Here is a 22596-nt window from a genome sequence, read left to right as displayed (position 1 = left end):
TGTTTCATGTACAATAAATATACTTATCTATAAATATACTTATCTTTGTTTAGCATCCAATTAACCAATTGTAGAGGTGTAAAGTGGGCAGCATAGACCAACTCGAAAAAGCCTACAGGCGACCCACGAGGTTCGCATTCAGTTCCAGACGACCCACGAATCATGCAACCCCTACACCACAACAACATTAAATATTCGTGTTTTCCCACTTTAATTTACTTAAATCTTGATTTTCTTTTGGACATTGCTTGAAATTATAAGAAATGATATGAATTTAATAGGAGTGGATGAATGTATGATCCATGATAGAAATGAATGGAGAAAACAACTACATGTGGTGGATTTCCAATGATGTCCTTATAAACTCGTGTAGCCAACCCCAAACTTTTAGGATAAAGGCTCAGATGATGATGATGTCGGGCATTTAAAACTCTTTCGCTAGTCAAACAGGCATGCGTGAGCTTGGTTCCCAACCCAGCCTATGAATCTTCTAATCGATAATTGACACTATAATAAAACAGATTTTTTGGGACAAAAATACTATTTCTCTCTCTTTCATTTATTATTCTTATTAACATAAATTAATGCTATTTAATATTAATAAATGTTATTTACAATTAATATACAAAAAATAGATCACATATTAATGCTATTTAAAAATAAATTCACTATTTTTTTCTCAAATGAATGCTATTCTCAAGTAAATTCAGTATTTTACAATTAATGGATTACAATTTGAATATGTATGAAGCCGTGATGCACCACCAGCGGCAAAGCACAAATCACGGCGTTGCTTGACAATTTCCCCACCGAAGACACTCCTGTCGCCATTCTCGAAGCCGAAGCCGTGATGCGAATGCCATCGTTGAACATGTGAGTTTTGATGCTGCTCAAAATATCATGTAGGTTCGGTTCGGTAGGAATCGAACTCATATACAGGTCAACCTAGTAGAAGTCAAGCACATTGTCATGGGAGACTCAGGTGACGATTTCTCTCCCTCTGTAGTCAAAACTTCTATCTTGTTTTTGCCATGGACCTTATCATATAAGCTCTAAAATATTTTTACTTTTAAGTAGTGATATTATGCTGAACTACACATTAGGAAGGTCTATATACAAGCAAAATGAACCTCTTGTTTTCTCCTTTCATTTTTGGTATGTACTACTTTGTTTGTGGGTTCATGAAGAACATTTCTAATGATATTTTAAGAAGTAAAGAACACATAATGTTAAGCTCATGCTTTTCCTTTACATATTTCACTTTCTATGATTCCCAAACAAGTTATGGACAATGTTATCTAATAAGGAAGAAGAACCAGTACCTTTGGGGCCCATAACCGTTGTTTGTCACAAGAAAAGAAGCATTAAGTTACTATTTATCAGATCTTGTGGACATAGATTTTGTATGCTTTTCTTTGTTATTGATTTGTAGGCATAGGATTCAAAGGTGACAAAAGTGAATTTTGTCTAGCAACTATGACAGCCAGGGTTTTGTACTAGCACTTGATGCACTAAACCTCAATGGAAGCAAAGAAGTGGATTCAATTAGTCTTTACTACACTTTTTATGACTATATAAAGGGGGATCCTTTGCTGCAAGAGAAAACACACAAAGCTATTGTTTCTTCAATTCCTCTTAACATTTTGAGTTGTTTTGTTTAGCCAGATATGGCCTATGTGCAGCAATTGACCAAGCCAACACCAACTGATATGCAGACCAACAAGCCAACATCAACCATTGTGCAGCAGCAACTCATGAACAACCCTCTCAATCCCAGCTTGACTACCACCAAGCAAACACAACCAGACATTCATCAGCAGCAGCAGCAGCTGATGAACACCAACCTCAACCCAGTTCACAATTTGGGAGCCAAGACCGAAACGCAGCAATTAGTCCATGGCAATCTCAACACAGTGCAAACACCAAGCAATATTAGGCAGCAACTGACCAGAGATGGCCGGCCTATGTTCTCATCAGCTGATGACAATATGATGATGAAACACATTCAAGGAACTCACACCCCCGATGGACGTGAAATTGTTGAAGTTAAACCTCTTTTGCAACTTGTTGAGGACATAATCAGTCGTGCAAACCCAAGATTTGATGCCATTGGTATATCGGTAATAATCTATACTACTTTGATGATGAATATTTGTTCTACTACAAATTACACAAAATTGTGTTTGCTGTTGTTATTCTGGTCCATATTTATTTTGCAGGGCACACCAGGACATACCGAAGTTCTGGAAGAGAGAACCTACTCACCCAACTTCATTGCAATGCTCGACTCTGTGGGATATCTCATTGATCGAATTTCCAGCGAGGTTATCTCAAAACATAATATCAGATCATTTACCTATTCAAACACACACCAATTTTGTTTTTTCATATATTTCGAGCGTGTGACTGTCAAGCTATCCTTACATTGACAGATAGCATACAAGAGTGCAAGTGGTGGTGATGGACATAGTACTACAATGGCAATACTGAACTTGGTATCCTACTACTCATGGGATACAAAATTGGTGCTTGCTTTAGCTGCTTTTGCTGTCCAGTATGGAGAGTTCTGGCTTATTGGACAGACCTACTCCTCCAACCATCTTGCCAAATCAGTGGCGATGCTTAGGCAATTACCTGAGGTCTTGCAGAATTCGAGCATGTTCAAACCCCGGTTTGAAGCAATCATGAATCTTATAAATGCAATGCTAGATATCGCCAAGTGCATTGTCGCGTTTAAGGAGCTCCCATCTCAGTACGTTAAACCAGATCATCCTGCATTGTCCACTGCCATGGTTCATATACCAATGGCTGTCTACTGGGCTATCAGAAGCATAGTGGCATGCGCAGACCAGATTACAGGACTCGCTGTTTTGGGGCAAGAGTATGTATTCTGTGTCCTTGAAATCCTAACCTTATATTAATTGGATTATGAACCATAGATCACTTCTTTCACTGCTTGCAGGCACACAATATCGACTCAAGAGGCGTGGGAGCTCTCAAGCTCGGCTCACAAGCTCAGCAACATGCACAAACATTTAGTAAATCAGCTGGAGATTTGCTATAAGGACATAGGTGAGCTTATTGGTTACAGTTCAATCATTGTAAAACAATGCCATTTTTGCGTGGATATTAACCAAGCCACCGTATAATGCAGATGAAAGGAAATTCGACGAAGGTTATAATCACCTCAAACGTTCATTCCAGACGACCCACATTGACAATCTGAGAGTTCTCTGGCTATTGATTTCTTCAAAGGAAGATCAGCCACCTCTTGTTGATGGAGTCACCAAGAGGAGGGTGAGTATGCTTTTTCTATTTTTGAATTCTTACAGTCAGTCAAACCAGTTTAGCATTGATGATTCAGTGAGGTTAAAAAGATCATTAATGGCCTGGACATTTCAGGTTAACCTCGACGTCCTGAAGCGGAAAAATGTGCTTCTGCTCACATCAGACCTGGACATTTCACAAGAAGAGCTTTCGATTCTCGAACAGATATACAATGAGTCCAGACACCATTCCATCAGGCAGGAGAGTCAATATGAGGTGGTTTGGCTTCCAATTCTAGACCCAGCTGTTCCTTTTACTGAAGCGAGGAAAAAGCAGTTTGAGAATCTTCAGTCTGGCATGCCTTGGTACACAGTTCATCACCCTTCATTGATCGATCGCGCGGTGATTAAGTTCATCAAGGAGGTTTGGAGTTTTAAGAAGAAGCCTATTCTTGTGGTTCTTGATCCACAAGGACGGGTTGCTTCCCCAAATGCCCTCCACATGATGTGGATTTGGGGTAGTCGTGCCTTTCCTTTCACCACTATAAGAGAGGAAGCTCTTTGGAACGAAGAGACTTGGAGACTTGACTTGCTTGTGGAAGGCATTGATCCAGTCATTCTTAATTGGGTAAAAATCCCCATTGCTCATTCATGATCATTCTTTGCAGAACTATGTTATCTGGTCTTTCTGATTTATTGTCTGTTTATTTGCTTCACTACTTAGATGAATGAAGGAAGATATATATGCTTGTATGGAGGGGAGGACATGGAGTGGATTCGAAGGTTCACTGGCTCAGCACGCGCTGTTGCACAATCTGCTGGTATTCCATTGGAGATGGTCTATGTAGGAAGGAGTAATCCAAAGGACCGTGTCCGGAGAAACATATCGACAATCTTGGTCGATAAGCTGAGCTACTGCTGGTCTGACTTGACCTTAATCTGGTACTTCTGGGTGAGAATAGAAAGCATGTGGCATTCCAAAAACCAACTGGGAAAAACCCCAGACAACGATACCATAATGCGCGAAATCATCTCCCTGCTTACCTTTGACAGCAGTGAAGGTGGATGGGCAATATTTAGCAGAGGATCAGGTGGTGGTCATGACATCACCAAGGCAAAGGGTCCTCAGTTCCACACTTGTTTGATTGATTATAATATCTGGAAGGTAGATGTGCAAGAGAAGGGATTTATACCAGCAATGCATGATTACCTTGCAAAAATTCACCCACAGCATCACTGCAATCGACTTGTGCTGCCTGGTACTGCAGGAATGATACCAGAGAACATTGCATGCTCTGAGTGTGGCCGGATTATGGATAGGTTCATCATGTACCAGTGCTGTGATGACTAGAAAGAAGACCATTAATATTATATGGAATACTATTATATGCTAATAAGGTTGCCAATATGAGTGGCAAAGTTTGAAATAAGTGTGTGATCCATCCACTGCTGATGTTAAAAACCCTATGTAACTTATTTTGCAATGTTTGTCTACTTGTATGTTTCCTTTCAATATGAAAAAAAAACAATATATTTGTTTCATGTACAATAAATGAACTTGTTTATCTTTGTTTAGCATCCAATTAATCGATTTGTAGAGGTGTAAAGTGGATGGCCCAGTCCAGCCCAAAACGCCCTACAGGCGGCCCATGACGTTCGCATTCTATTCTGGGACGGTCCGCAAATCACGCAACCTCTACACGACAACAACATTAATGATTCGTGTTTCCCCTCTTTAATTTACTTAAATCTTGATTTTTTTGATGTGTCGGGCATTTGAAACTCTTTCGCTAGCCGAGCCGGCCCGCATGGACTTGGATTCTGACCCAGCTTGTGAATCTTCTAATCAATAATTGACACTACAAGAAAATAGATTTTTTGCCACACAAAATTTATTCCGTCATATACTGTATCACAAGTGTCTTTAGAACACCTCTTAAGGTTAGATATGAGGAGGTCATATTATGGTATGAAATTGAAGTTAAAATCACTAACCTTCATTGGCATATTAGCCAAAATGTATAGATTTGCGTGTCTATATATATATATATATATATAGACATGCTCTTGTACTCTATTATTAGAAGCATCGAAAATTAGTTTTAACATAAAAAAATAAGTGAAATTATTGGCCGGAATCTTTCCCGGAAACCTCCTTTGGCTTTGGGTAGGTTTTCTACAGATTGGAGGCATTGAAGGATATATGTTGGGACTCAAGAAAATAATACCACTTTTAATTAGTTTAGGAATCGAACTCATGACCTCTATATAAATAAACTTTCCTCCAAATCATGTTTAAAAATTTATTGTTTCTTAGCGTTTAAGATTTAGGGTTTATGTTTTTCCTCTATAATAACATATAGACGACGACCTCCTAGCAGTCATGTCTTACGATTACCTCTTCAAGCACATTGTCATCGGAGACTCAGGTGACGATTTCTCTCCCTCTGTAGTCAAAACCTTTTATCTTGTTTTTTGTTGCGATTTTCAGTTTGTTCTCCGTTTTATATGGAAAACTTGTTACAAACTGAAGTATTGAGATTTTGATGTGGGGTTTATATGAGTATTGGGCTCTCCAACCTCACAAGCTAGCTTTTGTTGTGAGGTTCTTCAAAGGTTCATAACAATTGATATCAAAGGCTACACCACGTCTCTCAGTTGCAGTCGTGCAGCGTGGGTGGTGACGTTGGCATAGCAGTGTTTGTTCGGGATTAGTTAGTGCCAAGCCACTAAGGTGGTGACGTCGGTTCGCTGGGACTAGCTAGTGCAAAGTCAGCCCGCGTGAGCTGTGGTGGAATGTTATGAACTGAACCCACATCGAAGATATGAGATTTTGATATTGGGTTTATATGGGCATTGAGCTCTCCAACCTCACAAGCTACCTTTTGGGGTAAGCTGTGATGCTAAACTATAAATTACAGTCTCAACCCAGTAAAGTGAAGTGAATCAAGCTTATAAGCAAGCTTGGGTGTTTGGTAGAAAATTTTGGTGGAGTGTGGAAGTTAGCTTATAAAGATCGAAGTAAGTTCCATCAAATTGTGATCTGAAATTGGGTTTTGACTGGGTGCAATGCAGGTGTAGGGAAATCATGTCTGGTACTGCAATTTACGGACAAGAGGTACCAGAAAGAACACTATATAACAATTGGAGTGGAGTTCGGTGCTCGCATTGTCACCATTGATGGCCGATCCATCAAACTCCATATTTGGGATACTGTATGTTCTGTTGCCCCACCACTGTTTGAATTCTGATTCTTTTTGCCATAGTATCTGTTAGATCTTTTTAATTCTCCGTTTGGTTGCCTAGAAAGTTTGGGAAAGTATAAGAAATTCTGATGAATTTGATAATATTTTTCACTTTTGTCTATTGCTGAACCTTGGTACTAGTGAGCTATTTGTTAATTTACTTGATAACAAAGCAGGAACTTTGGGTCTTATCATTCAATTTTTAGCCAGAGCCAGAGTGTTACCATAATGCATTAATTATGTCCTCCGCTTTTAGGTTCTGTATCCTAAATTCAAAAGAAAATCTAGGAAAATACAATGAGTCCTGCTCCGATACCATGTAAGAAAGAAAGTCCAACCCAAACAATTTGTAGAAGTATTGGTTGCTTTGGGCCTCAAGACCTACACGGTTTTGTCCTTAAAAGAGCCCTCTGCAATTGAGAATTGATAATTGAGAGGTGTTGGATCGTAACTTGTAAAGCATTTTGTTTTCACTCAACTTTCTCATGTGGTACTTTTATCTGTTACCAAACCTCAATAGAGTTACACAAGAACTGTCTAGTGTATTCTATATGCTGTCTCCATCGGTTCCGACATTGTTATACGTCTAGTATTATGGCTGTTTGGTCCTTCTAGGTGCTGTTAAAATGCACAAAGTCTTATCTCTTTTGAATCTTAGACGAGTGACCAAATGAGGAGATATAAATGTGTTATAATGGAATCAAACTAATGACGACTTATGTTGTCTTTGAGCTATTCTTTGTTTGATATTCTATTATTTTTGTTTTTTATTTACAGATAAAATTTGAGGAAGTCCATAGCTTTTAATTGAACTTAACTCAGAAATGTGGAACTGTATTTCAGGCTGGACAAGAAAGGTTCAGATCCCTCACTAGCATTTACTACAGAAGTGCAGCTGGAGCTCTTCTGGTTTATGACATTACCAGGTCTTTGGAGTTTCTTCTATGTCCTTTTTTCTTGTTTGGTGGGTGGGGGGAAGGGTATAAATATGGATATAATCATCAAAATTGGGGTAAATTGTTTGCTTTGAAATTTATCTCAAAGATATTGCAGATTTGTGATTAGTAACTTTCTTGTTTGAAGCCTCACGACCATTGTTGTTTGGTGGACCATATAGATCTGATACATTGGTAGAGTCCTATGAATTTGGCTCCCATTCTCCACTGTCAAGAGCTAGAGGGTTCTATGTAGAGTTTTCCACCCCAATTCCTCATTGTGGTATTGATTTATTTTTTACTGAAACTGGGAAGATTTTGGTGCAGGAGAGAGACATTCAATCATTTAGCAAGTTGGTTGGAGGAAGCTCGACAGAATGCGAACCCCAACATGACAATTACACTCATAGGAAACAAGTGTGATCTGGCTCATCGTAGGGCCGTCAGCAAAGAGGAAGGGGAACAATTTGCAAAAGAAAATGGGCTTTTATTCTTCGAGGTATCTGCAAGAACAGCTCAGACTGTTGATGAGGTGATGTTTTTCAAATTGGGCATGAGCATCATAATTTAGATGGGTTGATAAAACCTGTTCTTTAAATGTCAGAACTCTCGTTCTCAATCTTTTTTTTGTAACAATCTAAATGATGGACTTTCTTGCAGGCTTTTATAAAGACTTCTGCTAAGATTCTTAAGAATATCCGGGATGGCGTGTTTGATATGTCCAACCAGGTAATAGATAATTGCTTTAGCTTTGCAGTGTTGGGGCATCAACTTGAATTCTTGTAGCTCTTAATGCTCTCTGGTGTCCTGTAGCAATCTTACAAAAGCAGTATGTTAATTTAGACGGAGCATTTCTATGTGTAATGTCCGTATGTGCAAATATAGAAAATGTAAAGCAGAAGATTAAGACTTGTCTGATTAGTGTAATATGTTTTGATTTATGGCTTGGCCGCTTGGGTGTGTGATTTTCACGACCGAGCTCACAAAATGTTAGGACTGGTGTAGTGGTGTTTCTTCATTTTTCATGGAAGACATGAAGGTTTATTCTTTTTTTGTAAACCATTGCAGTCAACAGGTATCCAGGTTGGTTATGGATGCAACCAGGGACCAGCAGATGGAACTCTTACTCAGAGAGGTGGATGTTGTCGTTAACTGATGCGGAAATCGTCTACACGTTTGATCCTTCTGTGCAGTCCTGCTTCCCACATCCCCCTTGAATATATGTTGGAAATGTTATGCGAATCCAAAACAACATTGAATGGATAGAATTAACATATGCTCTTCTCTATATTGAATACAGTTATACTGATAGCCAATATTTTGGTGCTGGAAAACTTGCCCCCGGAGGGGATTTTCATTTTTACATGATAGTGAAATAACTATAATTAAAGAATTTCAAGGTGTTTTTTTATTAATGAAAGCTCCAGGTCTCTGAGAAGTAAGATCTAGCAACTAAATCAATGAGCCATGGCTGAGATGAGGGCACTTGTTCTCTGATTGGCACAGTAGCAAGATTGACTGAGGCAGTGTTGGATGATTTTGCAAATATTATGAATTTTCTCCAAGTGGAGGCTGAATGGTTATACTCATATATTGATCAACATTATATGCACCCCCAAATTTAACTTAAGTACACTCACCAGCTTCTCATGAACCCAGACAAACCCCACTCTCTCTCTAATTTTTCACAAATCTCTTTGTCTTGGGTATAGATTTGATGGGAGGGATATTGTGGTTGTGGTCTCTAATGGTGTCGGTCTGGATGAAAGTAGATGGGTAAGGGTTGGTGGAATCAGATTTGGTGATGGGTTTCGGTGGAGGAGGCAATGGCGGCAGCGACAACACTACGTGCCTTAGCTGATGCTCGAGCTGAGAACAACTATAGAGGTTTTGGGGTTATGTGATAGGGATAATAGAGTGTTCTAAGATGGTGTATTTTGGGTGCACTAAATAAACGGAAGTATTATATGTCTATAATTTTAGAATTTTGGTGTCTATAATTCAGGTGGTAAAAGGAGAAGTGTGGGGGACCATTTAGTGTATTAAATGGTCCCCACTTCTCCTTTTGCCATTTAGATTATGGACACTTATGGACATCAAAATTATGTACATATATCATTTTTGGTTAAATAAAATGTGGAGTGCATATAATGTTTATATGTATATTAGATACGTAATTGTGTGTGTTTGTATACTTTTACCACGTTATCTAACTTATATACAATACTATATTAAGGAAACTGAGAGAAAGTTTATTGAATTTTTAATATATTATTGCCACTTAGATAATAATTTCAATTAAATTAAAAAAATGGATTAAAGTTATTGTTTTTTACTATTTCTCAAACACCTCTTCATCTCCTTCTGCAGGATTTAATTCACGCGTCTTCACCTCTTCAGCTTCTCTTTGCGGAGTCAGAGTCTCAGAGGAGTGTGTGGCGTAGTGTATCGGCTGTTTTTACGTGGAGCCCGTTTGTTTTCTGTACTCTTTGCGACGGCTGTTTTTGGAGATCTCCGGTACCTACGATTTCGACCTGGATGGACCCAACATTGAACGCTACCTCCCTTCCAAAATCTCTGCCCACGAACTGTAGGCTGAGATTCACCTGTGTTCTCTCTCTTTCTATAACTCTTTGCTTTGCTATTTTTCCTTAAATTTCTTGGATAGCGAATTGCATTTAATAGTAGTGAAGATATCGTTTTTGATTCGAAGGTTTGATTTGCTCAACATTTCTCCTACCTTTACTGAGTCTGCAAGAGCAGGAGCCATTATTGATGTATGTGTCCTCTCCATTATCGACGTTCAAAATTCACTTTCGTAAATATGCAGTTATTTTCTCCTTAAATTTCTTTGTGTCAGATTCATGTATGCAGTTATTCAGGTCGTCCTTGGTTTCCGTGAATGTATCGTGCCAACGTTTTTGCTTATATACGACTTATGTACATATGGGTTCCTGACTCTCTTTTCTTGCTCTGGTGCAATTTGATTTTGGGCAAGAAATTTCAATGTTTTGGTGGTTGATAAATCTTTGGTTGCACACATCGGCACAAAGCAAGTTTTTGAAATATATCAAAAACCGGTTGAAAAGCATACAAGGTTGCACTAACTACGCTAAATTGGTGACCCAGATCTGAGAGGAAAAGATCCTCACTTGGATTCAAATGATTTAAATGGAAGATCAGATGACATACGGTGAGTATCTTCTGTCTTGGTTCCGAGTTGATTAAAAAATCGCAAAACAACCTTATCAGGCTTTGAATTTTTCTTTTTTCAGGTTCAGCTCCTTAGATATTGTAAATGATAAATTATTTTTGAAGCTTTGACAAATTTGTCACGGACGAGCCTTGGGTAGTAAGCAGAAATGGAACCCTTATGGTTATTCATTTTGTCAAATACCAGTTACTGAAACCAATAGGTTTAAAGTCAGGTGAGGCATAGAATATTCACTCCTTTCTTTTAACTAGAGGTTGTTGTGTGTTTCTGAAAATATTTTTATGTTTTCATCCCTTCTCATCTAGATTGATGCTCATGCTGATGGTGTGAATGGCTTGGCATTCTCTTCCCAGGAGAGGCAACTTCTGGTCATAACCTGTGGTGATTGAAAACAAGTATGTTTAAAGGCTTCATCTCATCAAGGACTATTATTTTAATGGATTTCAATTTGTTTTTAATCTTTCGTGTTCTCTAATGATATTGTTTGCCCTCCTATGTAGTGATTAGTATTGTTCAATCCTCTGGACATCTTTGCACCTGTTTGATAAAATGTCATAGAATTATTTGTGAAAATAGATGGGAGAATGTAGGATACATACCTATTCAAATTTTTGTTATTAAACGTCTATTATTAATTGCTTAGAGTCTGTCTATGGTTGTTATCTACTTCTTCATAAATTGGATTTTTGTTTTAAATACCACTAACTGAGTAAACTCTGGATTGGATGTGATTATGGTTTTTGTAGGAGAGCAAGCTGAAGTTTTTGGGGTTTATGTGGAACCCTCTATCTTGGGTCATGGAAGCTGCAGCTATCTTCGCCATTGCGCCTGCCAATGTAGGAGTTAGTATTTTTTTTACTTAATGACAGTTTTTGGAGTACAATCATTACCAGTTGGCCCCCTTTTCTTTTAATTTTTTCCCCTGTTTAAACATTGTTATTTTATGGACGGTGCTGCATTTGTTTACTATTGGAGAAAACCGATTCATTTTTTAAAAAGCAAATGTGAAGCTATTGAATTTTCAAGTACTGTGAGGGTTGGCAATTTTGATGATCCCACTAACATACTGTTTGTATATGATATCAATATGATTCACATATCACTGCACAAATCTATAAACTTGCCCATCACTAATCTCTTTTAGAGGTCTTCACTTTAGGATTTGATTTCCTGAATGTATTTGGCCTGGTTCATAGCTTGCGCTTTGTGCTGTTGTCGGCAAGGACAAGGGTACCAAGCTCACTACTGAAGATATTATGCAGAGTGCTTGATTGAATCAAGCATTGATTCAACAGGTTTTGGTTGATGGAGAAGATTCCCTCTTTTATGTTTTGATTTTTTAAATTTAGTTTCACTAGGTTTTTGAAAACATTATGGAATGCAGCATTTTAATTCTATATTTTGATTTCTTCTATTGCTGTTTTTGTTTATTCAGTATTATTCAATATTGTCCATACAAGATGCGCGTAGCACGGGTGTGCATCTAGTTTATATTCTAATCCAAAGCAGTGAAGTATTTTCTGGAATGAGTAATGTGAGAAAAGTCAGAGATGCCATGGTCGAAGGGCCTGGACTACCTCATTATGACTTGTGCAATAAAAGCTTTTTACTACAGAAAATAGTGGTCATCTTTACTTGTTTATACATGCAAACAAAAATAATGAGAAGATTAAACGATGTCAATTTCAATTCTCACTTGGTGCCTTCGGTCTTCTTTTTGCCTTCACACCCAATTTTCATTGTCTAGCAAGTCCTTCTCAGAAAATAGAAGGCTGAATGAAAGAGACCTTCAGCATCAGACTTGGTCGAAATTGCTTCTTCAGGGGGTCAGTGCTTTAGCACCCAGTTTCGTAGGGCAGGAGAGGAACAGAGGAGCTCCAATAAGATTGCATCAGTGAAACTGGGAAAAACAAAAAAGACTTTTGAAACCGAAGAAGATTAAGCTAATGCTTTCTCAATAGTGGTTTTCTTGCCTCCTTTAAGACTCTGGTCTATTGGCTCTGCTTCAGTCCCCTGTTTCGTAGCACAAGAAAGAAACAGAGTAGCCATACACAAAGGAGCTTCAACATCATTGCTTCTGAAATGTAGTGAAACACAGAGAATATGTGATGCTTAAGAACTTTAAACTAAGTTTTCTTGTGAAGGGTTTTATTCCTTCATCGTCTCTGTTTTAGCCCCCCTGTTTCGGAGCAGAGAAAGAAAACAGAGTAGCCATGGTAAAACAGAGGAGCTCCAATATAATTGCCTCCAATCTCCATTGGGTAGTTCTGCAGAACAATATATGCACTCACACAATGAATTCCTGATCTAGCGTACTGTGAATAATCTATAAGCCACAGACTTGATAAAACCCAGCATCACCACAGACTTGATAAAACCCAGATGATGCAATAAATGGTCAATGATGTCAGTGCAAGAAAGAACCAAAAATATGATGTTAAGGGACTAATATCAAGGTGACCAGGGAGTGCGATTTTCCTTGCAGAGAATATCTTTGGAAGTATTCTCCCTACTAGGCTTTGTGCTGATCTGATGCACTTTCTGCTGCTGCTTAGTGACCCATAAAAGAAGGAAGAAAACAAAGCAGCAAACAAAGAAATTACAATTGAGGAATCTCTGCAATTTGAGTTGGGTACAATTGAAGCTGACATAAAAAAAATTCTGAGACTACAATAACCATCCAGAATTTGTTATGTACTTATGTAAGAAGAGAAGACACCATACTTATCTAGGCTGCAATTGAGTAATTGATGCTTCATTATCCGATGATGGCAATGACTTGGTTGTTGATTGAGATGAGTTATGCTCTGTTCTACCATGCAGAAAAAACGCCGGCTGTTGGGGTGAAGGAAGACTCAGAGAGTAATTGTGTAGCATAGACACAAGGTCCACCATTGTGGGTCTCACAGTAGGATCTTCCTGGACGCATAATAACCCCAGATGTATGCATCTAATTACTTCATCTCTTGAATAGGAGTCCCTTAGAGTAGGATCCAACATTTCCAATGGTGTTTCAGCTCTCCAAAGCTTCCAAGCCTGTGATAATTAATCAACTAAATTTAGGGTGCTCCTGCTTTGCTCTCCCGTTCAGGGGTGATTCTGTTACTTGATATAGAAGTTGATAAAATACCTAAGGAAAGTTCATACTTACATGGCTTGGTAGGTTCTCAATAACATCTATGTGATAGAAAGAACTGTTCTTCTTTCCAGCAATAATCTCCAGAACCAAAACTCCAAAACTATAGACATCGGACTTGATAGAAAATTGTCCATGCATCGCATACTCTGGAGGCATGTATCCACTAAAAGGAGGTAGAGTTACATTGACAAGTAGCATATGGTACAAAGAGAGTATGATAATAATACATAATATAAACATAAGGATATTGAAACTCACTAAGTTCCAACAATTCTATTTGTGATTCCTTGAGTTTGATCAACTCCGAAAATCCTTGCCATTCCAAAATCTGAGATCTTTGGCTTCATATCTCCATCTAATAATATATTGCTTGGTTTGAGATCTCTGTGTATAATTCTAAGCCGAGAATCATGGTGCAGATAAAGGATACCCCGAGCAATCCCTTCGATGATATTGTAACGTTTTAGCCAATCCAAGTGACCTTGTTTTTCAGGATCTACAGATTAACTAAAACCAATGTTTAATTCTAAGTATGGAGATTAAGAATTCAATGCATATAATACAATCAAAGTTACACAGAAAAAAAGACAAACATTTTGGCAAATGTAGTCAGTCATGCATTTGGATACGCATCATACCATATAGAAAAAAGTCTAGACTTTTGTTAGACACGAATTCGTAGACCAGAATCTTTTCTTTTCCTTCTAAGCAAAATCCCAACAGCCTGACCAGATTTCTGTGTTGAAGCTTGGCTACCACTACAACCTCATTTTTAAATTCTTTTGCACCTTGACCAGAACTTCTTGATAGCCTCTTCACTGCTATATCTTGTCCACTGTGAAGTGTCCCCTGAAAATTTAACCCGCTCGTCAGAGTAGGCCACTTCGTGTTTCCCAACATCAAGATGGGAAAACAATGACTAAAATATCTAATTACTTACCTTGTAAACCACACCAAATCCACCCTGTCCTAACTTATTATCATCTGAAAACTTTCGTGTTGCGGATTTAATGGTTCCCAAATCAAATTGCAATGACTCTATAGTCGGAATATCATTCCCAGCTACATAATAATGCAAAAGGAAAATATTTTACGCTCCTCAAAAGACAGAAGAAGAGAGCCAGAGCAATTTACAAGGAAAAGGAAATACAATGTTTCTTCAGAGGATGCCATGATTATAGAAATTGTGTTCATTACCATTTTGGTATTTCTTTTTGCCTCTCCGGCATAACAACCAGTAACCCACAAGGAAAAGCACCACTAATGCAACAATTGCAGCAACAATCGTGACAATTCTCTTCCACGAAGGTTGTCTTTTTCCTGCATAAACAGATGTGTCAACAATCTGCCGTGCAAAGTTCATGAATTCAAATAAATAATCCACCCCTCCTTCCAAGAGCCCATGATTTATTTGCTGATTAATATCACTGTTTATCAATATGGGAAGAAGGGACGGTTGAAGGTAAAGAAAGTAAGAAACAAGAGCAAGACAATTGTGGAAAAACAATTAAACCGTACCTTTAGTCCTTGAAGGTGAAGGAGGAAGAGCCGGTACAGATGCAGGTGGTGAAGCCATAACTGCAGATTCATTATAGAAGCGGTAGGTTTCATACCTGACGTCACAACTAGGCAACAAAAATCTTCCTCCTCGCCTCCCACGACAAACCCTTGAAAGATTCCAAATAGCTATCGCAAGACATCCTCTGCAATTAGCCTCAGACAGGTCCGGCGTGCACTGCACAAGTGCATACACCGTCTGCTCCAGCGTAAATTTTGCTTCATTTGTTGCAAGCTTTTTAGTACCAGGTGGATTACTTGCAGCCAGGGTAGCTGTATCATTCATTGTGGCTCCTACGAGCTGGTTGAATATGTTTTGTTCTATAACGTTGTCTGAGTTACACATTTGCAGCGTTGGTGTCTCAGTCACAGTAGAGAAGATTGATTGGTTTGAGTAGCGTAGAAAACACTCATCATACCAAATTATGGCTACCTTTTGTACTGGACACTGTACTAGTACAAACTGGGTAGCGAAGTTGAGACACTCTTGGCAGACTTGATCAGTTAAATCTCCGCGGCAGAGGAAGAGGCCGTAGACTGTGTCAGACGCCTGGCCAACTGTGGTGTTGTAGAAGCCATTGTTGCCAGTGGCGTTGGAGGCCAGCGAGGAAAGGAGAAGATTGAGATTGTGATTGTAAGTGCTGTTTTGGATGAAAGTTGTGGTATTTGAACATGAACAGGCAAGGTAAGAAGGATCTGCTTCAATTGCCAGAGCAAGCAAAGATAGACAGAGAATTGCAATGGAGATTTTGAGTGTAGACATCGCAAAGTCTTTTTCTTGTAAATAGTTTGGTTTAGCAGATAGGATGTTGAAGGAGATGAATGAACGGCTGGAAACAAACATATACAAGACCCAGTTTATGGGTTATTCAGTAACAGATAGATGGGAATGCAAGACAGAGGTACCTTGATATTCAATAAAAGCAAAGTCAAGCCACCAATGTTTAGAGAGTACGAAACAGAACGACCATAAATCAGTCAAATTTGTGGAAAATTAAGCAGAGAAGGGAAAAAACGACATTTATTAACCTTCTTTTTCCGATGACATTGATTGATTGATTGACTGACGGAGATGGCCACAGTGGGGTGGAAACTCAGATCAACCGCAACAGGGTGTGACCCCATTTGTACCTGAAGCCCATTATTCTGCAAAATATTTACATCACCGAGGCGACACATTGGACTGAGTCATTTCATTTACAGTCACAGAAGGATTTATTGATGATGAGTTATGAATTGCAACCATTCTACCAACAAAGAAGGCAGGTTGTCCAGGTTCAGGGAGTGATATTGAAGAATTCCCTAAGATCACCACAATATATGACATGTTGGGTCTGTCTGCTGGATCTTCCTGCACACATAAGAGCCCAATATGTATGCATCTCAGGACCTCTTCTGGTTGGACTTGACATGACTCTATCAAAAAAGGGTCTGCGAGGTCCAATGCTTTTCTTTCCTTCCATAGCCGCCAAGCCTGCCAATTCAGGGGGAGTATGTTTTAGGAACAATTCATGTATGGGACAGGAAGGACTCACTATGTACCGACGATTCTTCTGGTATTTGCTGTGTTTTGATTTTGACCAAAAATCCTAGCCATGCCAAAGTCTGAAATCTTGGCAGCCATTTCATGGTCCAGTAACACATTGCTGGGTTTGAGATCCCTATGTATGATTTTAAGCCGGGAGTCCTCGTGAAGGTATAGAAGTCCTCTGGCAATCCCACAAAGAATGTTGTAAAACGTCTTCCAATCGAGTTGTGAGCGTCTTTCAAAGTCTGCATTAGAGAACTAATAGTGACTCAACCTCGCCTGATCACGTCTAAACATGTAATTCTTACAAATCTGCAGATAATGCAGAAAAAATGAATAAATGTGGTTTCAAGACCAAAAATGAAGATATCCAAGCTTCTGTTGGGCATGAATTCTTCAAACAAGGAGAACACTCACTTTGTGAGCTGTCCCAAGTACACTGTACAAGACCATATATCGTTTTTGTCCCTGAAAACTTAATATCTCCAGTTGCAAACATTTGCATTCTTCTCAGGAACATTTGCAGCCTCGGAGGAAAGGTTATTCATCAGGTACATTAAAACTTCATTAAAATGAGCAGGATTTGATATATAGCTCTGCTGAGAGTCCCAGTCTGGAAACTTTCTGGTGTAAACCATCTTCAGAAAGAACATCTGGAATGAGTAATGGACTTGGCATTGTTCATACCATATGATTTCTTCTCTGCTCTTGCACACCTTCAATATCTCTTCACTCGCATTCTTGATACTAGTATCGTTTGAGCAAAATGTAAAAAGAGGATCCACAAACTAATTGCAGTGTTGGAAAGCAAGCAGAATGGTGTGATAAAAGAAAACAAAACCAAAGAATATTCAATTTTTTCCATCATTTCTAATATGGTATCAACCACTTTAGACAGAAAAGCCGTTCAGATCAATTAGGAAGAAACACAAGTTTTTGATAGACAAGGAATAGGCAACCCGGTTAAACGATCGAACATTCGCAGAAACTTCCATATCTAACATTGAAACTGGGGAAAGAGCTAGGAGGTTGCAGGGATAGTGATTGGCATTTGAATTTGTGCTGTTGATTAAAAAATTATACAACGTAATAATGAAAATCAATGTAATAATATAACGTAATAACAAAATTCAATGTAATTAGATAACGTGAAACTGTTATGACAAGTTATAGACGAAAATATTAAGAATATAAGTTATTTTCGTTTCTTCTGAGTTATTGCATCTTTACATCGTAAATTATTCCCCCTTCAATATCAATTTTTTTTTTCAAGAAAAAAATTTAAAGAAAAAGATCACTATTTTTTTTTAATTAATGAACGCTCCAGATCTGTCAGCACGATCCAACGGTTATATAAAACACAAACGGAATACTTCTTCCAAAATCGAAAATTCCCTTCTTCTATAAAACACAAGCGGTTGTATAACGATCATTATTCGGGTCTCTTTTGTCTCCACAGCTTCGCCACCCGGTTATCTCGCCGGAAGATTATCATCTGTTCTTTCCTGTTATGGTGGGATTTTGTATCACCTAGAAATAATTGTTTGTTATATCAGGTCAGTTGTTTTCTAATTATTGAAATTTGTATAAAAAATTTTGATTTATAGATGCTCTTGATTTAGTTTCCACACATTGATTAATGGCAGTTTAGGTTTTTTGGTTTGCGAAGAATTTTGTATAATAATTCCCTTGTATTGAGATGGATTCTACCATCTTTTTCTGTTGCCCTAGAAATCTGGTTTCATCACCTTAACCTTAATGTGTTCTAGGGAGGAGATCAATTTTATTTTTTTTTGCCATGGTGATTGGAAGCATATTAGTCAAGTGTTTTCAAAAATATTTTCGCTTTTTGTTATACTTTTCTTGTGGGGTAGCAGTGTGTGGTGGATTCTGAAGATGCACTGCTACACAATGTTCATAAGTTTGTGAACCCTAATTACGTAAGGAAAGAGTGAAAAGAGTTCCCCACTTGGGCTATTCTTTTTTTCCATCGTGCTAAACTGAATGTGAGAATGAACTTTGGTTCATCATGCTTCTTTTTTTTTCTTTTTTTTTGCGTCTGTTTTTCTATTTCTTCCACTGTTTACGAATTTCCTGCAGCTTGATATACAAGCGAATATTGTTAAGAGTCAATTTGTTTGGAGGGAGGAACCGAGGAACAAATGATGTAATGCTGAAACCAAGAAGAACCTGGCTATGGTCAATAGTTGTTACGTGTTACAGGCTAGAAATTCGAGGATATAATTGTTAATCTGTATACACCTAAATTTTATAGATCATTTTATATTCTAGGTATTTTTCATATTTTTTTAATCAGATAATCCATAAATTGATTATTTATGCTAAGAGATTTTGAAGTTTATTTGTCTGCAGTCATATAGGGTTGAGCCTTGGAAAGGAGAAGGAAAAAAGCAGTTGTAGAAGCGGCAAACACAGAAGTGTAATCTTTGGAATACAAAGAGGATGGACTATCTTTTAACGACGCTGACTAAGAAGAAAGAAGTGGACACAATCATCAGAGACACCATTGACAAGGTCCTTGTTCTTCGCTTTGGCCGCTCATCTGATACCCTCTGTCTCCAGCTTGACCATATAGTAATTATCTTCCTCTTTCTTTAGTTTTTTTCCGTACTAATTTATTTAATATCATAGTCATCATCACAATACAATCACCGATATTTTTTATTCAATGCAGCTTATCAAATCAGTACGTGAGGTTTCCAAATTCGCAACTGTGGCTCTTGTGGATATTGAGTCACCTGACATTCAAGTCTATGTGAAATACTTCGACGTCACTTTGATTCCTTCAACTATCTTTTTCTTCAATGCCCACCATATGAAGATGGATTCTGGGTACCATATAGAATTCCTTTCACCAAACTATTATTTAACTCGGGTTGGTTTGGTTCTTCTATAGTTTCTGTTTCTTATGAATCATTAATTTGTTTTGCAGTAATCCAGATCACACCAAGTGGGTTGGCTCTTTTCACAGCAAACAAGACTTCATTGACGTTGTAGAGGTATGTTTTTGTCCATCCCTGCTTCTCTAATTGCTTCGTAATTTCATCAATCAGTTTTGCCGCTGAGTAGTACATTTAGTTACTATTTTTGCAATCTTGAACCCGTACTTGTTCTCTCAAACTCGTGCGAGGCTGAAGAGATGTGAGAAATAACTACTCACTATTCCCTCCCTCCACCTCCGGGATTAAAAAACCCACCCCAAAATGAAAAAACAGATTAGTTCTCCATCTTATCTCCCAGGGCCCTGGTTTGATATTAGAGTCATTGGTTTTTAGTAAATGTCATCAACCTATTGTTTCTATATCTATTTGCTGTTTTGTTTCCTTGCATGGGCAAGGTGGTAGTAGGACTATTTTCGTCTTTGGTTTTCTAATTTGTATAGCAGCTGCTGGATGATCTGGAAGAGATGAGAGAAATAAAAATGTGGAAAGGAATCATGATGATTGTCTTTCCAATGTCAGCTTCAGGAATTTCTTTGCGGTGCATTTCACTGGCAATATAAGATATAGCATTACAATAATTACCTGGGACATTCTTCAAAGTATTATGGCTACCGTTGGATCTTGTGAAAAGTAACAGTGACTGTAACAGAAGGTTTGATATATGGCATCCTTTTCTGACATGTTAAGGAAAGTGATATGTGGTCCCAAATCTTCCATGTTTTGTTACAAGGCATGGTGGGAGACAAATGAAAACTGTGAGGAGGGAAACTTTGAGGCTTAAATGGATATCAAAATTTTGAGACTTTGGTACTCCTCTAGAGACAAACGAAACACAAGCTGTAGTGTTCTTTCTGACAGTGTGTTTATGTTATTACTGCTTTTCTGTGATTGACTGGGCAATAACTTACCACCTACAGAGACTATGCAAATGAGAAGTATGTTTGTACTGGAAGATGGCAAAGAAAGCAGCAAGGGCTACTGTTGTTTTTCTTAGACCGTGGATGACATTGTGTGCAGAAACTCTGCACATGTATCTAGTTCCAGCGTGCATCATCTTAACTTTGCTTCGATTAGAAAATAATTAGCTTCTCTGGAAAGATGCTGAGAAAACTAGAGAAGCCATAGGTAGTGTCTGGAACCTTACTGTTAACTATTAGAAAGCCTGGCAATATAGTGTCATTAATGTTGCAGCCTTATCTCGTTTAATTGAGAGTTCCTTGTTCTTGTTTTCTTATTTTCCTGTATTTCTTGTGGAGATTTTCCTTGCTTTTTTCGTTTATTCAACCATATATGGTGTGATTGTTCTCTAGTAATGTTCTGATGTATGTGCTTCTAGATGTGTACTAAAACTTGCTTCGCGTCCTTGCAGGCAATATTCAGGGGAGCCATGAAGGGAAAGCTTATAGTTAATTGCCCCCTGCCCCAAGATCGAACACCAAAGTATCAACTGTTGTACAAAGAAATGTAGAGGGGTAGCCGGTATAGGTCGTTATATTTTTAAGGCTAATGATCTACTTAAACATGACTGAGGTTCTCCTGTAACAGGCATCTGCTGGTGATTATAGGACTATTTATAGAATTGATTGATGACTGCCAAGATTAACTTTGCAGCTTAGATGGTGATTTTTGTTTGCTTTGTTCATGTCTTCATGACTCATGAGGTAATAAACGATGGAAAGTGTGCATCTGCAGTTTATTGTTATATGCCCTGACTGGATTTTTTCCCTCTTTCTATGGAGTCTAACGTACTCCATCCTCACACCCAAATCACTAGTTGGAGTGAACTGTGTGTATCTTCGAATTCTCCCGTTTAAAAAAAAAAAACTCCAATGGTGAGATAAACCCATAAGAGAAAGCAATCTACTGCATAATGTCATTGTCATCATCTTATTGGGTAATAAATCATTCATAGATTCATAGTTATTGAAAGAAAGAAAGTCTAAGCCTAAACACCCAAAAAAAAAAAAAAGAAAGCCAGCAAAGATAAGAACTTTTATGCTGTTTTGTAAGATGAGGCTCTCAATTTAATCTAACCCTCTTATCCAGCCCACCAAACAGGGCCTTAAAGTCGAGTTCCAAACCCAGATAGCACTCACAAAGGCAAAGCAACCCTTGAAGGCAGACTACCACGACTGAGTTCATAATTGTGGATGCACTTCTTCAATGATGAAGGATTAACCTGCAGAAACAGATAGTTCCCAGCAAAAAGATCCCCAAAATGAGCCTGACTCTCCTTCAATCTCTTCACCACCTTAGCACATGAGACCCTAACAGCAGAGACCAATCTCACTTTCTTGGTCAAGAACCTCCTGAGGCTTGGAATCTTGATCCTAATAAATCTCCTCCTAATGTACTTCACCCTCTTGAATGACCTGAACCTGCACCAGCTTCTTGATGGCCTCACTATCTTGATTCTGCTCCCTCTAATTTCTTCATCATCAAACCCACCTTGATCTTTTCTTAGTATGTGGTAACCCAATTTGGTGGACATTGTTGTGAAATGAAGAGATCTAGAATTGCTATTGGCTTTGGCTTGTCTGTTTCTTCGCAATCTAAGAGTTTATACGAGGAGTTGATTGGGAGTGAATGCAGGAGGTTGGGTTTGATTGAAAAAACAGTTGGGGTTGCATTAATTGTTCTTGTTTACTTTCCTATCTAACTATGTGTGTCGCTCTGTCAATCACTAGCTGTGTCGCTTGTTAGTTGGAAACCCATCATTGTAGTGACCAAAAATCGTCATTCAACTTAC

At 38.3% G+C, this 22596-nt stretch overlaps 4 protein-coding genes and 1 long non-coding RNA gene across 8 annotated transcripts; 4 read left to right on the top strand and 1 right to left on the bottom strand.

Annotated features, from left to right (window-relative positions):
- The first annotated feature begins 1622 nt into the window (after window positions 1-1622).
- On the top strand, window positions 1623-4820 carry LOC119999849 (protein SIEVE ELEMENT OCCLUSION B-like). The gene is made up of 7 exons (XM_038847617.1): window positions 1623-2120; window positions 2220-2324; window positions 2433-2881; window positions 2963-3072; window positions 3155-3297; window positions 3403-3894; window positions 3991-4820. The coding sequence occupies exons 1-7, from the start codon at window positions 1668-1670 to the stop codon at window positions 4615-4617; spliced, it is 2379 nt and encodes a 792-aa protein (XP_038703545.1). The 5' UTR covers window positions 1623-1667; the 3' UTR covers window positions 4618-4820.
- Window positions 4821-5587: 767 nt separating this feature from the next.
- LOC120001044 (ras-related protein RABB1b-like) lies at window positions 5588-8849 on the top strand. The gene is made up of 6 exons (XM_038849257.1): window positions 5588-5695; window positions 6342-6481; window positions 7355-7437; window positions 7774-7978; window positions 8107-8175; window positions 8515-8849. The coding sequence occupies exons 1-6, from the start codon at window positions 5650-5652 to the stop codon at window positions 8596-8598; spliced, it is 627 nt and encodes a 208-aa protein (XP_038705185.1). The 5' UTR covers window positions 5588-5649; the 3' UTR covers window positions 8599-8849.
- A 940-nt stretch (window positions 8850-9789) lies between these two features.
- On the top strand, window positions 9790-11722 carry LOC120000820. 2 transcript variants are annotated; one of them, XR_005468664.1, is made up of 5 exons: window positions 9790-10223; window positions 10307-10639; window positions 10722-10874; window positions 10966-11055; window positions 11407-11722. It is a non-coding gene; the product is annotated as an uncharacterized LOC120000820 (long non-coding RNA). The 2 variants fall into 2 exon arrangements; XR_005468663.1 differs by having other exon boundaries at window positions 9791-10639.
- A 471-nt stretch (window positions 11723-12193) lies between these two features.
- Window positions 12194-16295, bottom strand: LOC120000818 (cysteine-rich receptor-like protein kinase 10). Of its 2 annotated transcripts, XR_005468662.1 has the most exons (9): window positions 15318-16295; window positions 14997-15119; window positions 14740-14861; window positions 14438-14648; window positions 14058-14295; window positions 13812-13962; window positions 13385-13696; window positions 12448-12927; window positions 12194-12413 (listed from the first exon to the last, which is right to left on the bottom strand). XR_005468662.1 is itself a non-coding variant. In XM_038848961.1 (8 exons), exons 1-7 carry the CDS (start codon window positions 16198-16200, stop codon window positions 13385-13387), a joined length of 2040 nt encoding a protein of 679 aa, XP_038704889.1. In that variant the 5' UTR covers window positions 16201-16295; the 3' UTR covers window positions 12194-12927. The 2 variants fall into 2 exon arrangements, 1 of the variants encoding a protein (XP_038704889.1); XM_038848961.1 differs by having other exon boundaries at window positions 12194-12927.
- Window positions 16296-18285: 1990 nt separating this feature from the next.
- On the top strand, window positions 18286-21559 carry LOC119999703 (thioredoxin-like protein 4B). Of its 2 annotated transcripts, none has more exons than XM_038847415.1 (5): window positions 18286-18440; window positions 19258-19419; window positions 19580-19737; window positions 19838-19904; window positions 21217-21559. In XM_038847415.1, the coding sequence occupies exons 2-5, from the start codon at window positions 19348-19350 to the stop codon at window positions 21313-21315; spliced, it is 396 nt and encodes a 131-aa protein (XP_038703343.1). In that variant the 5' UTR covers window positions 18286-18440; window positions 19258-19347; the 3' UTR covers window positions 21316-21559. The 2 variants fall into 2 exon arrangements, with proteins under 2 accessions (XP_038703343.1, XP_038703342.1); XM_038847414.1 differs by having other exon boundaries at window positions 19258-19479.
- Window positions 21560-22596: the final 1037 nt, after the last annotated feature.

This window comes from Tripterygium wilfordii, chromosome 6 (genome assembly GCF_013401445.1).
Source record: "Tripterygium wilfordii isolate XIE 37 chromosome 6, ASM1340144v1, whole genome shotgun sequence".
Taxonomy (NCBI): domain Eukaryota; kingdom Viridiplantae; phylum Streptophyta; class Magnoliopsida; order Celastrales; family Celastraceae; genus Tripterygium; species Tripterygium wilfordii.
This window is presented reverse-complemented; position numbering and strand designations above follow the sequence as displayed.

Bases quoted from the DNA above. Each gene is read 5' to 3' on its own strand.
- LOC119999849 (XM_038847617.1), top strand. From the start codon at position 1,668: ATGGCCTATGTGCAGCAATTGACCAAGCCAACACCAACTGATATGCAG. The intron at 3,073-3,154 runs GTGAGCTTATTG...CGTATAATGCAG, and splicing joins GATTTGCTATAAGGACATAG to ATGAAAGGAAATTCGACGAA. The intron at 3,895-3,990 runs GTAAAAATCCCC...TTCACTACTTAG, and splicing joins ATCCAGTCATTCTTAATTGG to ATGAATGAAGGAAGATATAT.
- LOC120001044 (XM_038849257.1), top strand. From the start codon at position 5,650: ATGTCTTACGATTACCTCTTCAAGCACATTGTCATCGGAGACTCAG. The intron at 6,482-7,354 runs GTATGTTCTGTT...ACTGTATTTCAG, and splicing joins AACTCCATATTTGGGATACT to GCTGGACAAGAAAGGTTCAG. The intron at 7,979-8,106 runs GTGATGTTTTTC...ACTTTCTTGCAG, and splicing joins CAGCTCAGACTGTTGATGAG to GCTTTTATAAAGACTTCTGC.
- LOC120000818 (XM_038848961.1), bottom strand. From the start codon at position 16,200: ATGTTTGTTTCCAGCCGTTCATTCATCTCCTTCAACATCCTATCTGCT. The intron at 13,963-14,057 runs GTGAGTTTCAAT...ACCTCCTTTTAG, and splicing joins AATAGAATTGTTGGAACTTA to TGGATACATGCCTCCAGAGT. The intron at 13,697-13,811 runs GTAAGTATGAAC...TAATTATCACAG, and splicing joins TTGAGAACCTACCAAGCCAT to GCTTGGAAGCTTTGGAGAGC.
- LOC119999703 (XM_038847414.1), top strand. From the start codon at position 19,348: ATGGACTATCTTTTAACGACGCTGACTAAGAAGAAAGAAGTGGACACA. The intron at 19,738-19,837 runs GTACCATATAGA...TTTGTTTTGCAG, and splicing joins CATATGAAGATGGATTCTGG to TAATCCAGATCACACCAAGT. The intron at 19,905-21,216 runs GTATGTTTTTGT...GCGTCCTTGCAG, and splicing joins ACTTCATTGACGTTGTAGAG to GCAATATTCAGGGGAGCCAT.